We start from the raw sequence: 16240 nt of genomic DNA, 5'->3' as shown, positions 1-16240 counted from the left end.
ATATGTTTAATTATTTTCAAATATTTTGATTTTTCTTAATATTTTACAATTTGGAATGGATAAGTTACCTTTTGAGTTAACTTTTTCCTTTTATCACCTTTTATGTTGAAAATTCCCGCAAAAAGGGAAATTTCTCTCCGTTTGGCAACACTGACCACCGATGTTATTCCACAATACCATATCCCCCATCTGACCATTTCTTACCTGAATCTGAATGGATCAGGGATAGGAAAAAACCGTAAAATATGAAAAAGAAAACGGGCATTATTTCATTATTTGTATCATCTATGGATCTATGCAATGTTGAGGATGAAGACGAATGATGTAGTACCTACTAGGACTAAAGAACATACATACAATATCTTTATTGTAATATCTTTATTTTGTTTGCGGTGCTTCAAAATACATAAAATATAATCTATTTTGCTAACTCATTAAATAGGTAAGTACATATAAGTATTATATAAATTTTAGTTACTTATGCATAGTTTAGTTTAGCTAAATATATAATGATTTATATAAATGACTAAAATTTATAAATATGTACTTACTTTTTAAGTAATATTGTAGAATGTAGGTACTAACTACATTCTCACTTGCAATTAAAATATGTAAATAGATATTTGGTAGAACCAGTAGAACCTAAGATGAGATTAGGTGATGCTGAAAACATACTTCTAAGCAATATAGCACTTGATAGCACTTTCTTAGAATATTCTTAAAAATATATATTCTTCCCTTCCCATACAAAGATGTGCGGTAGTAGGTACGTTCTAAGTATATAAATAGAAGGTTTATAGCACTTCCTTGAAATATTCTAAAAAGTACCTTCTTGGTATAAACTAAAAAGATGTGCGGTAGTATGTTCTAAGTATACACATAGAAGGTTTATAGCACGTCCTTGGAATGTTCTAAAAAGAACATTCTTGGTATATACTGAAAAGAAGTGCGGTAGTACATTCTAAGTATATACATAGAACGTTTAAGTACTGTAATGTAGTATATACTCAGCATGTGCTCTGCACATTCGCAATGGTAATTACGCATATTCTCAGTATATACTTTTTCTGAAAAGTATGTTCTATGAATCTACTAAGAACATGAAATTGTTATGTGGGTATAACTTCAAAAATTCCATTTTTATTCAGTTGCAATGCGAAGGCAAAACAATCTTATTTTTCACTTAGAACAGGGAGCGCAGACTAGCTCTCTGAATCGACGATTTTCGACTCTTATATTAGAGTCATCATCGGAGAGGCGTAGGCCTGCTGCTCTCTGCTCGAAGTGACCAAACCATGAAAGTTTATCCCCGCATTGCAACTGACGTGTATGATATGGAGTAGGTGATAAACTTTCATGGTTTGGTCACTTCGAGTAGAAAGCAGCAGGCCTACGCCTCTCCGATGATGACTCCAATAAGAGTCGAGAATCGTCGATTCAGAGTGCTGGACTGCGCTTCGTACTCTAAGTGAAAATAAGATTGTTTTGCCTTCGCATTGCAACTGAATAAAAATGGAATTTTTATTTTATTTTTACATCTTTTCTATGTTCCAGAAAATTGAACCCATACCAGTATTATAAGAACAGTTTATAATATAATTATTACATATGTAGGTACACTTCGCGTCAAAAAAAACTGGTACAACTCTTATAACCGAAAATCGTGTTTTTCAAGTTGTGTAAGTTGATCTTGTCAAAAGTGTCATTCTAATTTCTAGGGCAACGTTGCCAGTTCAACGAAAATATTATATCAAACTAGGTAAAAACGGGGCGGTGCGACAGACCGCATTTTTTAATATACTAAAAACTAAAACAGTAATTGTAATTTTCCGTCATCTCAATTAAGTGTCCATACATTGATTCGTGTTTTATTATAAGTTATGAAAATATTTCAATTCAAAAATATTGATAGATAATAAATCTTGACATGATTTTAAATTATTATGTTTAACGTCAAATCGAGAGGTGTGATTGGTTTCTCGTAAATTGTAGGACAAAATTGCATTAAGTTGTGTAGAATAAATAAAACACACTGGAAAAATTAAAAATTTAATTTGAAATTAATACAAAATGAATAACTTTTACAGTGAACAAGTGTGGAATTTAAATATTTGTATTACAATTCGAAATATACAGTGCGTCCATAAAGTAACGCATAAATTCGTTATTTCGTAAACCTACGACTTTAAGGAAAAATCCCGAAACATGTTGATTTTTATTTTTAAATTACGATTTTTTGGCATATATATCGTACTAGTGACGTCATCCATCTGAGCGTGATGACGTAATCGATGATTTTTTTAAATGGGAACAGGGGTCATGTGATAGCTCATTTGAAAGGGTATTCAATTCTCTATTCAATAATATAAACATTAACACAATTATTTATACAGGGTGTTCAAAAAAATTTTTTTAATTAAAATAAGTGATACAAAAAGAAGAATATATGTAATTTATTTTAATTCAAAATGCATTTTACTACTGTCAGTAAAGAGAAAAATTTTATTTGACAAATAAACATTGATTTTCGTTTAAACGAAATGTTCAAACTGCCAAGAGACATGAGGGTGGCAGCTTTAACATTGAATTTAAGCGAAAAACAATATTTATTTGTTAAATAAACATTTTTTTCCTGTTTTCTGACAACAGTAAAACGTATTTTGAATTAAATAAATTACATACGTTCTTCTTTTTGTCTCAATTATTTTAATTAAAAAAATATTTTTTTGAACACCTTGTATTAATAAATATGTTAATGTTTATATTAGTGAATAGAGAATTGAATACCCTTTCAAATGAGCTATCACTTGACCCCTATTCTCATTTAAAAAAATCATCGATTACGTCATCATGCCCAGATGGATGACGTCACTAGCATGATATATATGTCAAAAAATCGAAATTTAAAAATAAAAATCGACCTATTTCGGGATTTTTCCTTGATATTGCCGGTTTACGAAATAATGAATTTATGCGTTATTTTATGGACGCACTGTACATTGTAAAGGTTATTTTTTTGTATTTAGATTTAGTGCAATTCCGTTATCTGTGATGGCAACAACGACGTGATTCACGAACAATAATAATTGTCAGTCTGAACACAGGTTTACATTGGGAAAAAAAAGTGTACCAGTTTTATATGACGCGAAGTGTACTTGCGCTGGCCAATATTTTTTTGTGGCACGGCGACAGGAAAATACAGCGGGTTTTATATGTTCGTTCATGGGTAATTTTTCATTTTTCCTACTATAATGTAAGTAGGATATCAGGGCTCGGTACTTAGTCCTTATTTAATGTGGAAACTAGAGAGTGACATTTGATAATACAGTGCGGTGGAATAAATGTTGCCCCCCCTATTAACTTGTTTATTTTAAGAATATAAGCAAAACGCTTGGACAGGTCGATTTTGAAACTAACCATAGTATATTATAGCATCAACGTTTCGAACTTTACGCGATCCCTCTTCAGGTGACAGCCATAACTTTGATTTTTTTAAATGGTAAAGTACATCATGTGACTCCTCATTTAACAGCTTTTGAAATACTGATTTCAAAAATGTATAATACTTTAATCCTTTTTCAGATCGTAGGCGAAAAATTTCGGTCGAACACTTTTTAAACGCATTTATTTTTTTCGAATTCTGAGAAAACTAATAAGTATTTTTGAAAAATTTAAACGCAGAATGAAAGATTAGATTATTACGAAGGGCTGACAGTCCCTTAGAATAAACAAAAAGTTTCTTTTGAATGATATATTTGAAATTAAAAATCACACTAAATTTTCTCTTTTTTTCTTCACTGTGACTTACTAAAATAAACATTATAGGAGTTCTCAGGGACTTTGGACCATCGAGAATACTGTAATATTTCATTCTGCGTTTAAATTTTTTAAATATATTTATTAGTTTTTTCAGGATTTGAAAAAAATTATTGCATTTAGAAAGAATTCGACCGAAATGTTGCGCCTACGCTCTAAAACAGGATTAAAGTATTATACAGTTTTGAAATCAGTATTTTAAGAGCTTTTAAATGAAGTGTCACATGATGTACTTTCCCATTTAAAAAAATCAAAGTTATGGCTGTCACCTGAAGAGGGATCGCGTAAAGTTCGAAACGTTGATGCTATAATATACTATGATTAGTTTAAAAATCGACCTGTTCGAGCGTTTTTGTTATATTCTTAAAATAAACAAGTTAACAGGGGGGGCAACACTTATTCATTCCACCGCACTGTATAATGTTATATGTTATGTTGATCATGTTAAGGAAATTCCCTACTGAAAGGGATTTAAAACATTTATTCATTTATTTATTTAAATAGATGGTTCGGGTTTGTTCAACCTTTAGTAGACGTTAATCGCCCAACATGAAGGATTCTTGATTTGTTGCTGGAAGGACTAGGAGAAGGAAGAAGACTTGGAGAGACGTTTAGGCAGAAAATATCAATAAAGGAGGTTGATATTGGTATGATCCAAGATAAAATTTTCTATGGAGACATGTATTTAGAAAAGCCGGCCCTGCATAGGCAAGAATAATGATATGATGATGAGTAAGCGTTATCAAGACCAAAGAAGACTTGCGAGAGACGTTTAGGCAGAACATATCGGTAAAGGATAAACAAGCTGTGTGAAAGTCAAATGGACCGTGATAGTGTGACGTCAAAAAGTTTCCAAACAAAGCAACTTTCAATTGATTATACACGTGATTTGTATAGTCATTTTTAATTTTATTTTGTTTTAACAGTCAGCTGTACATTTTTTCTAAAGACACAATCCTTGTTAGTCATATCAATCATATTACTTTTAATTTTGTAAATGTCCTTACACAAAATCAAGGATTTACACACTACATAGTACTTCTTACTGCGTTTCTTCAGGTTTTTAACCAGTCCTACTAGGAAATATCGTGGGAAATATACTATAAGCATTAATTACAATCACGGGTACCCAACACATTACCATTTTGTAAAAATTAAACATCCTACAAGCACAATATTTCAATTATAAAAACGAAAACAAACACCATGTGTGAATTTTTGCTTTGTTTGGAAACCATTTCAGTGTAGCCAACATTGATTTGACGTCACGACTATCACGATCCATTTCACCCAACCAGTTCGGTTTCATAAATGCTCTTGGTACGAGAGAAGCTTTGTTCTCAATACAAGTCTTATTCCAGATATGTGTAGAAACGTAAATTGCGATGTATACGCATGTCTGGTTGATTATCCAGAAAGCGTTTGATCAAGTGTAGGTACAGCACACCCAGCAGAAAAATCATGCGTGAAGTAAGACAATAGGCTGTATTTTGTCTCCTCTAATCTTCAATCGTATCTTCAAGAATATTTATCGAAGGTTTGCACTTTGCACGAACCTAAACAAGATATTCTAAAAAAACGGGTAGCGCCTACAACATTAGGTATGCAAATGACACCATAGCATTTGCGGCCAACCTGGATGACCTCCAAGTCTTTATCAACAAAATCACGTATTAAGTACAGTCTGGAGTATGGACTAATAAACGTAAAGAAGACAAATCTTATGATTACTTTAGAAAGAAAAAGATAACAGAAGGTCAACTCAACGTCAGCCAAACCCCTGTAGAAAGATATCACTCGAGTGCATCACTCGAGTGATGCACTTATTCGTCTACCTCGGCACCGTAATAAATAAAGAATGAATCGACAACCAAGAGATAAGAGCGCGCACTAGAAAATCTAGATCCACCTTCATCCGGATGGGTACCTTCTTCAAGAGCTGCCAAATGAATTTATTTATGATTTTTTGTGACGGATATTCTTGAGTTGGGGTTGATTTCATGTAATCGAATGAACTATCTTTCAGTAAAGTCGTCCCAGGAACGCAACTCATAAATATTGGCAATATCATTTTAAAGTCTTCTACTTTAAAATGTATCATATGTATCTGAATTGCCGATATAAATGAGTCAAATTAAATAAATTATTAGAAGAATTTTTTTACTAAGCAACAACATTTTTGTTTATATTAATAGTATTTTGTATTTTGACAACGGCACCCGATTTGGGCGTCGAAACGTTAATAAAAATCATTTTTTAATAATATTGTGGCTTATTTCCCATTCTAAATAGTTAAAAATGAATTTAGATATGAACACCTACAAGCCATCCGGCAAGAAGAAGAACATCCGCGTCTCGTTAAAGAACCTCAGAGCCTGGTTCAACACATGTGCAGTTTTTCAGCGCTGCTGCAGGTAAGATATGCCATGATGATCACCAACATTTCATCGCGGATAGATAGAAGAAGAAGAAGATCGGTAAAGGGATTTGATATTGGTATAATCCAAAATAAAAACTGTATACTGAAGAAATGTATTTAGGAAAGCCGACCCTACTTCAAAGAGAGTGATGAAGATGAGTAAGAGTTACCAAATCTTAAACGTTATCTAAAGCAATTTTTTGTAATCTAAATTTGTAACTTAACATTTTTAAAACAAACTTTTAAAACAAACATTAAAAATGCAACTTTTCGGCTTAGTACGAAATACCTACAAATAAACAATAATCATTAACTAATTTTTGCGTATTATGAGCTCCAGAGTAGATGTTACATTTGTGATCTGCTGCTTACGTACGATAATATACAGGGTGTTTCATTAATAATTGTCCATATATAGTAACTGGAGAAACCTTAGCACAAAATACGAAGATATAACCTAAAACACTTAAATAAAATGTGGTTCCTAACTGAATTACAGGGTGTTTTATCTGAAAATTTAAAAACCATTTTTGCTCAGCATTTTAAAACTATTCGACATATCCTTTTCATACTTAGCAGAAAGTGCGACTACTATAGACACCCTACTAAATTATGATAAACAAACGTTTCTAGCTACTATCAGAGGCGTACGACAGAGGATGGTGAATGGTTGACCCTTCTTAAATTCTACGTCACTGAAGGAATTACTATTTTAGTGCCGTTTTTAGATTTTGCAATACTTTCTACGTAAATAATATACTATTCATTGGTAACGATAAAGTCATTAGTTTTCGAGATATTTGAAGTTAAATCTGAAACGGCACAGTTATTTCGATTAATTTATATGAATATGATGTCATCTGATTAAAATTTAAAAATTATTTGTACCCAGTACTTTAAAACTATTCGGGGTATCCTTATCTTACTTCGCAGAAAGTGTAGGTACTGTACACCCTACTAAATTAAGATAAATAAAGGTTTCTAACTACTATACCAGAGGCGTACGACAGGAGATAGTAGCTGGTTGGCCCTTCCCAAATTCTACGCCACTGACGAAATTGCTATTTTAGTGTAATTTTTTGATTTTGCAATACTTTTTATGTAAATAATATACTCTTCATTCGTAACGATAAAATGATTAGTTTTCGAGATATTTGAAATTAAAAATGAAGCGACACAATACATTAATCAAAATAACCGTGTCGTTTCATATTTAACTTCAAATATCTCGAAAACTAATGACTTTATCGTTACCAATGAAGAGTATATATTATTTACGTAGAAAGTATTGTAGAATCTAAAAATGGCACTAAAATAGTAATTCCTCCAGTGGCGTAGAATTTAAGAAGGGTCAACCATTCACCATCCTCTGTCGTACGCCTCTGATAGTAGCTAGAAACGTTTCTTATCATAATTTAGTAGGGTGTCTAGTAGTCGCACTTTCTGCTAAGTGTGAAAAGGATACGTCGAATAGTTTTAAAATGCTGAGCAAAAATAGTTATTAAATTTTTAGATAAAACACCCTGTAACTCAGTAAGGAACCACATTTTATTAAAGTGTTTTAGGTTAAATCTTCGTACTTTGTCTAAAAGTTTTACTGACAAAAATATACCTAATATACATAATATATTAAGTTAATATAAGTATGTATTATACAAAAAAATATTATTTTTATACTATGAAAACGTGTAACGTCCATCTCTAATTTGGAGATGTTGATTTAAAATTCCGAACATGAGTGAAACCCACAGAAAACTAAGCTGGTGAAGCTGGCTTATAAAAGAGATGAGATATTTCCTATTCTATATTCTATATTTTCTATTTGACTTGACATTTATGTCATTGTGCGTGAAGTATTCAGGAAGTACTCGAAGTATTAAACTGTAATTACTTGATTTGTAAACTGAGAATAACGTGTTCATTTTTCAAAATGAATCATTTAAAGTTATTATTAATTCTAAGTACAATTATTGTATTTAAATTATCTATGGTTTATGCAAGTAAAAATGATGGAACTATGAGGTAAGAACATTTATTATATTTTATGTCCGCAAAAGTGGAATTATATGCGAACTCGATTCAATTATTTCTTACTTTATTTTTTTCATTTCATTTTGCACAACTTTCTCATTTTTTATTCCACTCGTTCAGGCATAATACATATTTATATTTAATACATTTTGCTTTATTATGCAGTCTCTAAAAATTTTTGGACTGCCATAATATTATCTTTAGAACACTGCATGGTAAAACACTTCTTCAATTACATACATTGTTATATCGCGTTTTCTACTTAATTTATTCAAACTTGTACAGCTGCGGCCATTCAACAGTTTACATCCTTACATGTCTAAAAAAAAGCAGATTTTTTCATTTTTAGAATTTTTTTATTTAAGAGTAAACAGTAGCGATCAACAGGTAGCAATAAAATATAACTTCGGGAGATAGTATCATAAACTTTGGCAATATTGGTAATCTTTGACATTATGTAAGATTAATATTATTGACAATTTAACTCATAGGCGCGCTAAATGGAAGTAACCGAAAACAATTTTGTTATTAGTAAATAAATATTTATAAAAATAAACCCAAATGGGTGAAAATTTTATGTTAACATAGGTATTTGTACGAAAAAATAATAATAAATAATAATTTCATTGTGAAGCGAAACGAGAGCAGTCTTATTTTATTTAGTTCATAGAGCGCCAAAGGCACTCTAGAACACCCTTTAACCCTTCTTAGGATCCCATCAGAGGTGCATATTTCATTCTCTTTGAACTACTAAAATTCGGGCTACCGTTATCGGTTCACAACGAAATGATGGCATGAATGCCGTGGCGGTATCTGCTAAAGACGAACGAAAGTTTTACTTCTAATATTAACAATATCAAAAATAAAATAAAACTTATTGTAACTAGTCTTCTGTTTAAACCAATCGTGGCTTGTGGCTTCTAAAATTTGCAAGCCAACGAATTGCCGGAGCTAAGAAGGCCGAGTGAAATCTACCAGGTTAAGTCGTACTTCATGGAATGATTATTTATTATTTTGATTAGTTCTACTCGTAATCTGAGTATTCGGAACTAAGCTTTGTTGGAATTTTACCGTGCTGGACAGGCGGGAAGTGAGATGCAGCCTGATAGATCTTCCTCGGCATTGTTAGCTCCTGCACTTTTGATAAAAATACACTTTCTTCAATTTTTTTTATCCGATGCCTAGATTTTGTGTCATTTTGGAACTACTAATGAAATAAAAATTTTAGTAGTTCCAAAATTACACAAAATCTAGGCATCGGATAAAAAAGTTTATTTGAAGAAATTGTATTTTTTTGTTCTTCTTAATGGCGGTACAGGCTCGTTTTTTTAATATTGTATTTAATTACAGAGTAATTTCCACATATTAATATATTTTTCAAATTGGGCCCTGTACCGCCATTCTTTATTTTATTACGAATACGTGTGCCAAATATCTCGAAAAAATATTCAAAATTACAGCCGCAATCTTGGAACGCGTTTTTGCTACCTGTTGATCGCTACTGTATCACCTTTAGCAAAAATAAATTTTTTCGAGTTCAAAAATTGCAATTTTTCGATTTTATGTTCAACCGCGTTTATCTCGAAAACCATGCATCCTGCGAAAAAACTTGTCAGAGCAGTTTTTGCTTAGAATGACCCAAAAAATACAAAAAAAATGTTTTGTTTTGCGAGAAATCGCTGTTATGTAATTCCTCAAGTTCTTTGTTTCTAACAATCTTATCGACATCCGGATCAACTGTTACCCAACAAATTCGTGTTCTACGGGTCAAGATACATAAAAAAATCTTGGGTAAGACCATCTGAATAAAGGAGGCCGTTGTACCCCCTTGGCGACAGGACTATGAATATCTACCTAAAAAAAATTGGCATTTGTACTGTAGTCAGGATTTCTGTACCTAAACATAGATTTATTACGAATTTCATTTTCATGGGAAACAACTTTTCACACTTTTTTTATGTATGACAACAGTAGATTACTTCTCATAGGTACTTACATTGTTAAAATTTGTGGTGGCTCCAATTTCGATGTTCTCATAATTTTGGCACGGCTTTTAATGGACTTTTTCTTGGAATTATTCGCTTTATTTGTCGTTTGATTAACTTTTCCCATTTCGTTAAACTATTGATAATATGTTAAAAATAAAATATCCTCCTAAATCTTTATACTCGCATTAGAATTCGAAATGTTTTTACGTAAAATATACTTACCTACCTACATAGAACTGAACTAAAACACAATTAACAATAATCTATTATTTCAAACAGGCCAACAACTTATACAACAACAACAAAAATATAATAAATAACTATCAATAAACACTATTTTCCTATGAAACAACTATAACGAATTCTTAAATTAACACACTACTGCACTGGACTGATATCAATAAAGATGACAGAACAAATTAGAGAAAATCTGACGCAGGTTTGTCAAAATGACACTGATAATTTCTCTATGTTGCCTAATTAGTTATTTAGTTATAATATCTTCGATTTCTTGTTAGAAATAAAAAATTTTAGTAGTTCCAAGATTACACAAAATCTAGGCATGAGATAAAAAAGTTTATTTGAAGAAAGTTTATTATTTTTTTCTTCTTAATGGCGGTACAGGCTCCTTTTTTCAATATTTTATTTAGTTATAGAGTAATTTCCACGTACTAACATATTTCTAAAATTGGGCTCTGTACCGCCATTCTAAATTATATTACGAATATGTGTGCCAAATATCTCGACAAAATATTCAAAATTAGAGCCGCAATATTGGAACGCGTTTGCTGCTACCTGTTGCTCGCTACTGTAGCCTCTTAATTATGTATTACTTATTTATTATTAACGCACATTTAACGTCAAAGTGACGTTACCAGTGGCGGACTAAGAATAGGTTGATTAAAATTAAAAAATCAAAAGGAAAACTATTAATTTTATAAAATGTAAATTATAAGAGAAGTTTTTTTGAACAAAATTGGATTTGTTCTTAATAACGAAAATAAGGAAGTTTGAATAGTGATACCTAAACAGTAACACAATTAATATTTGGTGAAAGCTTCCTTTTTTAATACAACTTTGCACTCTTCTGTTCAACAAACTCCTACCATGTCTGCTCAATTACTTCCCATAGTTCAATTCTATCTCGGATATAGGTTTCTTTCAATCTTTTTGTTAACTCTGCCCATACTCGATGGAGTTAACTTCTGGACTCCGGGAAGACCTCGGAAGAACATTAACAAAAGTTTCTTCCAACCATTCCCGAAAAATTCTGCTCCTATCAGTCCTATGTACCGGGCAATTGTCATATTGGAAGACGAAATTGTTATATCTCGTCTACCGGGTGGTGAATCGTCCAACGGGCCATAGGAAAATCAATGGGAAATTCTAAATTGTTGAATTCCTGCTTCCCTAATTATTTTACATCCAGTCATAACAAACTATTCGTAGAGAACTAAAATCTCTATTAAAAACAAATGTTCTACGAATTAAACACATTCCCAAATTTTGCAAAAATACAGTAAGCGTCAAAATTAACGCACCACCTTAAAAATGGGACATTTTTAATGTCTCATATTTCCTAAACCTGTTGTCCGATTTTAGTGATTTTTTTAATATGTTGTAGCTTTATTCTTCAAAAATATCGGTGTAATAATATTGTTGCTATACAGATAAGTGTGATTGTATACCGGGTGTAACAATGATAGTGTGTTTTTTCCTCAAAGTTTGGAACACCCTGTGGAATATTCTAGCGTATATAAAATATTGAAATTAAAACTCAACTGTAACCTTAACCGTTAAACGCCCAAGGGTGAGTAAAAAATGTCCACCTAAAGACAGCCTTTTATCGAATGCTAAATTGGTTCTACCGATATTTTTGAAAATAAAAGTATTATCTTGAGTTAAATATGGGTGGGCATAAAAAGTACACCCTTGGTGAAACTTGTGACTAAAGGTTTCTATATAATTTCTCGTTGGTAGGAACATAATCCATATAATTATCGACGTATAATTACATAATCGACAAAATTATCCGCCAATGAGGAGGATGAAAGGAAGAATGTGGAGAAAATCGACAAATCTGAATTACTGGCTTTTACTGGTATGGTAATATTGATGTACATTGTAATTTTGTTGTAAGGTTTGTAAATTGTTTATATTAATATTTTAGAAGATGTTGTGTTTATTAAGCATAAGATTCTTAAGTTTAATCCATTTCCAACAACTCTCAATAAATATATTAGCTATTTTCGAGGTGGACATTTTTTATCCACCCTTGGGCGTACATGGAACCTAAAAAAGGTTGGGCGTTTAAGGGTTAAGCTATCTTAACATTTTGCTTTTTGATTCATTCGCTTATGTTGGATAATAAAAAAGTTAGGTATTTTAACAACTAGCAACGTTTTTCATCAACACAGAGTGTTTCTAAATAAGTGCGACAAACTTTAAGGTGTAATTCTGCATGAAAAAATAATGACCGTTTGCTTTATAAACATGTGTCCGCAAATGCTTCGTTTCCGAGATACGGGATGTTGAATTTTTTCTTACAAACTGACTATTTATTTATTGCTCTAAAACCGGTTGAGATATGCAAGTGAAATTTGGTAGGTTTTAAGAGGTCGTTATTGGGCATTTTTTGGCATACAATTAAGAATTTTATATGCACCATTAAACACCAAAAAATGCGCAACTACCTCTTAAAATCTACTAAATTTCATTTGCATATCTCAACCGGTTTTAGAGCAATAAATAAATCGTCAGTTTGTAAGAAAAAATTCAACATCCCGTATCTCGAAAACGAAGCATTTGCGGACACATGTTTATAAAGTAAACGGTCATTATTTTTTCATGCAGAATTACCCCTTAAAGTTTGTCGCACTTATTTAGAAACACCCTGTATTGATGAAGAACGTTGCTAGTTGTTAAAGTATCTAACTTTTTTATTATCCAACATAATCAAATAAATCAAAAAGTCGAATGTTAAGAAATCCTAAGGCTACAGTTGAGTTTTAATTTCAATATTTTATATACGCTAGTAGAATATTCCACAGGGTGTTCCAAACTTTGAGAAAAAAACACACTATCATTGTTACACCCGGTATACAATGACACTTATTTGTTTAGCAACAATATTATTACATCAATATTCATGAAGAATAAAGCTATAAGATATTAAAAAAATCGCTAAAATCGGACAACAGGTTTAAGAAATTCGAGACATCAAATACTTATGTCCCATTTTTAAGGTGGTGCGTTAATTTTGATGCTTAGTGTATTCAATTTTTGGAATGTGTTTAATTTGTCGAACAAATGTAACATTCGTTTTTAATAAAGATTTAAATTCTCTACAAATAGTTTCTTATGACTTTTGACGTAAAATAATTAGGGAAGCAGGAACTCAATAATTTAGAATTTTCCAGTCACCCGGTATATTTTTTTCCGGTTCACCACCCGGTAAATTTTTTGTTGAAATATTTTTTTCTACGGCGTACCTACAGATTCTTAGCAAATCGATGTTTTCTCTTTTCTCCCTTATGAGGGGGTTTAGGGGGAAGCACGGGTGTAGGATTAGCCAACTTTTTTGCATCTTTTTTGGGATTGCAAAATTGACATTCACAGCAAAATTAAGTTCTTCTTCTTTTTAGTTTTTTTTATTGGCTTGCATACTTGTGTATTTGACAGGCAAAATTAAGTTTGTTCGTAATGATTTTTAGATGTTGTTTTTGTTTTATTTTCTGGCCTTGGTTTGGAACCTTTAGCCACGTAATTACGTATAGACTATTTGTGGTAAGTTAGTTTATTACTAGCTCAGCGGAGTCAAGTGTAGTTGGTATGTTGAGTAAATGTCTTATTACTTAGTAAAGTCGTCTTCATTGTATTTGCAAAGAGACGCTTATTGAATGTGTAGTTTTCCTTTAGCCCACCTTAATTTGAAAGAAGAAGATATGGAAGAAGAATTGAAATTGTTGTCATAGCAAATACTATTGACTGTAATACATCCAACTCCCACATAAATCTGGAAGCACGTTGCCACTAGCGCGCTAGCGCCACTGTCGGTTAAAGTGAAACTACGTTTTGAAAATGTAAAATTTGACGTAAACATTCAAATTTAATTTTATAAATTTTTGAATAACGAGGTATTTTTGCTAAATTAAATTAAAATAAAAATAGTTCAAACACTTATACAAAAACAATAATAAAGCAATTTTATAAATGTAAGGTTAGATTGCTCTGGTTATCACCGCACACCGCTAGATGGCGCTATATTGTTTGCTTCCTCAAATATAATGGAAAATGTCAAGAGTTGTATGTATTACAGTCAATAGTATTTGGTCATGGCTATTTATAATGTTTAATGTAAATTAATTTTGTTTTTATACTGGTTTTGTAAATTGCATTTCCCTAATACATGTTCAATTAATACATTTAAATCAGTATAAAATTATTTCAACTACTGGAAACACAAAAAAGAGAACCACACCTATATACAGTTCAGCTCCAGCCCAAGTTTATTCATAATGCAAAAGGTTTTCAAATTATTGTTTTGGAATGATTACTCAATACTGTGTATAAAAGATCTATTTTTAATTGTTTATGGAAATATCTTTGTTGTTTATAAATTGATTGTAACATTATAATCGTTACTCACCGTTCTGAGAAATTATCTAATCTCTCTTTATTTATAGCGGTTTTAAGATATCAATTTTATTTATGGTCAGATTATTTTTATTCTGCGTTTTTTTTGAATAAAATAGCATTTTTCGGTAAACAAGATAATTCTACTTTTATAAGATGATGGGAAAGAAACTAAGAAATAGCCTACTTTAATTTAAATACATTTTCGTGAGATTTATTGATGTAATGAACAAATGAGCACTGACAATAAAGAAATTACAGAATAACTGCGCCGAACAACTGTTACACTTCTAAATACAGCGTATAAAATATTCTCCTCTGTACTATGCTACCTTATGGCCTCCACATGCATAGGTTAAATCGACAATTCATCATATTTGAGGCGTCTAGAAGCCAAGGGGTATAAGTGCAAAATATTGGTCAAGTTGAAGATAAGTACAGAAATAGATAGTCAATACCCATTTTAATGTTGTGGACAAAGGATACAAGTGAATTTAAAATCAGTAGTGACATATATGGATGTTTCACTTATATCCTGAAAATAGTTTGTTTATCATTTGGCAGCCATTGGATATAAGTACGCTTATATCCCTTTGCCTCCAAATAAGTGTTAGTCATACAGGGCGTTTAGAAAATATCCCGACAAACGGAGACCGGAGATTCTTAAGATAATTTTAAGACAATTGAGGGAGCTAAGCTCTTTAAAGATGGAGTCTTGTAATTAGTTTTTTTTTAAATACCTATAGAACGTTTCTGTTCAGAAAAACGAAAACTGGTAAACTTATTTATCTTCCAGAGATAAATCGATTGCATCAGTTGCGAATTTCTAGTACCGGTCATAGGCGTCCGTTTTGAGTAGGGCAAGGTTTATTTTATCGCATAACTTTTTTGTCGTTAATATTTAAGCATTTCTGATACTGTAATAGCAAATTGTGAGGTGTTCTAGTACTAAAAGGTACTCTTGATGAAAGTCGCCAAGATGCACCGTTGTTTAGAAAAATCAATTTGAAAACTTTTCGTTTTTTGAATTTGAGAAAAATTTGAAAAATATTTTCAAAATAAAACGGTGTATTTTACCGATTTAAAGCAAGAATAACTTTTAGTACTAGAATACCTCATAATTTAATAATCTAGTGTCAAAATTGCTTAAAAATTCAAAACAAAAAAAGTTGTGTGATACCACTGATACCATATTATAACCGTTGACCTACACAAAACGGACGCCTATGATGGATACTAGAAATTCGGAGTTGATGAAATCGATTCATATTTGGAAAATAAATAAACGTACTAGTTTTCGTTATTCTAAATAGTTTTTTTGTGAACATTTTTTTCAAATTCAAAAAACGAA

The 16240-nt window shown here is 31.5% G+C and overlaps 1 protein-coding gene across 1 annotated transcript in view; it reads left to right on the top strand.

Moving 5' to 3' along the window:
- Window positions 1-7965: 7965 nt before the first annotated feature.
- LOC126887461 (lysosomal aspartic protease-like) overlaps window positions 7966-16240 on the top strand; it is a 53943-nt gene continuing 45668 nt past the window's right edge. Inside the window, exon 1 of the mRNA XM_050655004.1 lies at window positions 7966-8257. Within this exon, the coding sequence (XP_050510961.1) occupies window positions 8166-8257 (92 nt within the window). The 5' untranslated portion in view covers window positions 7966-8165. The remainder of the gene's footprint in view (window positions 8258-16240) is intronic.

This window comes from Diabrotica virgifera, chromosome 6 (assembly GCF_917563875.1).
Source record: "Diabrotica virgifera virgifera chromosome 6, PGI_DIABVI_V3a".
NCBI classification, from domain to species: Eukaryota; Metazoa; Arthropoda; class Insecta; order Coleoptera; family Chrysomelidae; genus Diabrotica; species Diabrotica virgifera.
Note: the sequence above shows the minus strand (reverse complement) of the source record. Positions and strands in the feature narration are given on the sequence as shown.